The sequence below is a fragment of the Coffea arabica genome, chromosome 1c (assembly GCF_036785885.1).
Source record: "Coffea arabica cultivar ET-39 chromosome 1c, Coffea Arabica ET-39 HiFi, whole genome shotgun sequence".
Taxonomy (NCBI): domain Eukaryota; kingdom Viridiplantae; phylum Streptophyta; class Magnoliopsida; order Gentianales; family Rubiaceae; genus Coffea; species Coffea arabica.
Window position 1 is genome coordinate 4666473 of NC_092310.1, and position 2580 is coordinate 4669052.

General features: G+C 38.6%; 1 protein-coding gene across 1 annotated transcript; it reads right to left on the reverse strand.

Moving 5' to 3' along the window:
• Positions 1–256: 256 nt before the first annotated feature.
• LOC113688342 (probable caffeine synthase MTL2) lies at positions 257–2099 on the reverse strand. The gene is made up of 5 exons (XM_072083840.1): positions 2013–2099; positions 1564–1824; positions 1228–1486; positions 412–503; positions 257–298 (listed from the first exon to the last, which is right to left on the reverse strand). Exons 1-5 carry the CDS (start codon positions 2097–2099, stop codon positions 257–259), a joined length of 741 nt encoding a protein of 246 aa, XP_071939941.1.
• Between the last annotated feature and the right edge of the window lie 481 nt (positions 2100–2580).

A 2580-nucleotide genomic window follows, 5' to 3' on the forward strand; every position in this document is an offset into this window, starting at 1 on the left:
AATATATGAATATCAATCATGACTCTTTTCCTTGGGTTATTATGCCAAACTAGCTAAGATTAGAACCTCACTTTGTAAGCATAGGAAGGATTATCATCTCACTGTTCTTCCGAGTTTTACATAGACATACAGCTTTCATTCTCATGTTCTATTAACATTGAAACTGTGCAAATTTTATTGCCCTCGCTAATTTTTGAATTCCATTTTTGGTTCATCTAGTAATTATTTGGAATGCTCATCTTTCCATTACTAGTTGCTAACAGTGTTCTTTGTTCATTGTCAACTCTTTATCCAATATCTGTATCAATATTGAAGACAATCAGTGTCTAATAGGCTTTGTTGGAACATGTAGGAAGCAGCAGCTTTCGAGCTAAAGTGTATGAATGCTGTCTCGATGGATTAAAGGTTTACTTTGTTTCTCTCAAAGTTGGCATGTCTTTCACACACATATGGAAGTGCTCGACCCTTCATGTATTTTGCAGGTTTCTTCTGATTTGATTTGCCTGAGACAAAGGAAAGCATATGAAGGAACCATTTAGCTGGCATGGCTAAGACCTATAGCCAATTTGGTTGATCTTGGTTCGAGTTTAAGCTGTCTGGATTGCTTTTTGTCAATCTCATGAATATGGATCTCATATCAATGGAAGCATTGAAAGTATGAAGATGAGAAGGCAAGAATACCAGTAGCTAGCTGTTGGATTGTAGGCATGTAAAAGGCCTTAAGTTTAACTATACTAAAATTGTCACACATATAGCTGGCTAGAATGCATATATTACTCTAACTTGGCCTACAAAGAGATAAGATTTGAGGTTTTAATGTGATCCAGAGCTTTCAGCTTTGGAAGTACTTAATTGACCATGCTTTGAGGGTTTTGATTTAGGTTTCAACCAATCACAAGTTCATAAAAATAGAGCTAAACAAGTATGAATTTCATGAGACGTACCTCAAATGACTTCAAAAGGTTTCTGAAATTATCCCTAATCTAAAAGGTCCACAGGTTTATGCATTAAGCACTATTTAGATCTATGTGTTAAGCACTATTTCTACCCCTTTCAAACCAATACAACACATTAAGTCTGCTCATGAATCTAATCCAGACAAAGTATACATCTTCCGCTTTCATGTTCTGGAGAGGGAAAGAACCAGACTGTTGATAGGGCTCTTCATCTTTCCCTGATGTGGTGAGATATTGGCGGCCAACTTCGTAAAGAAATCGTTCGTTATACCTTCTCCAAAGTGAGCTTGAAAGATGGGTTCATAAGTAGCTCTCAAGCTCCTAGCCCTGTACTTGGCATTGGTGTTTGTATTGAATACGTAGCCCTTCCCGCAATCTGCCGCCCCCGCACCAATCACTCGCAGTTGAATGGTATCCAGATACCTTATCTTAAGAGCACGATTTTTCTCAATGATGGCCTTTACTTCCTCCAAAGAAGGCCGGTAATGTGGAAGGTTGAAAGTATCGAGTGCTTTTTCCTCAATCCGTCCCTGTACAGTTTTACACACAGATGGGATCATATATTCACCCCAGATTGTATCGAGATTGAGTGTCTATGAATCATTACCTCTGAAACCATGTCAATCATTGTCATCCCAAGTAAGTCCTGAACGTTATATGCTACGGGATCATCGATTTTTGGCGCCAAGGTCACAAATAAGTGTTCCCCAAACACCAATTCATCAGCACGGGCACTCAAGAAGTTTGTAAAATCTCTGTCAAATTGATCCAAATATGCATCATGGACATTCTTTGGACTTGTTTTACCTATGTAAATATTGCCTTTGTTCAGTGGCAACCCTTCCTCAGTCACCAACCCACTCGGGACCTGCAGGAGATAGGTAGATAGAACAGGAAAAAAAAACCAGAAAAACTATTACAAATAGTAGTAATGTAAAAATTATATCTGGCAGTCTGGGGCGTAGATAGATAGTAATGCAAATTAAGATAGTGAGGGTGTGCAAATACCAAAATAGCAGTGCGTGTTAATAACAATAAAGCAGGAGATTAGCAAACCTGAGAAAGCCAATGAAGGCTGTAGGAAGAGTGTATAAAATGCATGGAGTTGTCAGGAAAAGGTCTTCCATAAAAAGAGCCGGGCATAGCTGCAATGAAGCATGACATTGAACCACGTCCACATGATTCCTCAAGTTTTTGATAAAAACTGGGCAATAATTTGAAAATGGAGTTGAAATCATTGGACATGAGATCATTCAAGAAAACTTGAATATTAGGTAGCTTAAGAATGTTCAAGTTATGGCATTCTCTATTTATGCTGTCTATAATGCTTTCAACTGCTAACAACGTATTCGGTCCCGATGCACATCCCAGATCTGCTACTCTTATGCACTCTGCCTCCGCTAGGTTGGCTTGACAAAACCCCCGAATGCTCCGATTGAGTGCATGGTTGAAATTCATAAACACTAATCTCTGAAGGGTAGAAACTGATTTAGAGATCAGTCACAGAATTATATATATAGAGGGCCAGAGAGAAATCATTCGGACTTCATCTGATATGTATCACTTGAAATGTTGAATTTTTGGCATAGCTTTCCTCATCTTCCCCTTCTTTCGTGTGAAGAAT

Coding starts and splice junctions, on each gene's coding strand:
- LOC113688342 (XM_072083840.1), bottom strand. CDS start 2,099: ATGCCCGGCTCTTTTTATGGAAGACCTTTTCCTGACAACTCCATGCAT. Junction 1,487..1,563: donor TGATTGACATGGTTTCAGAG/GTAATGATTCAT, acceptor AAAACTGTACAG/GGACGGATTGAGGAAAAAGC. Junction 504..1,227: donor TCAAGCTCACTTTGGAGAAG/GTATAACGAACG, acceptor CCTTTGTCTCAG/GCAAATCAAATCAGAAGAAA.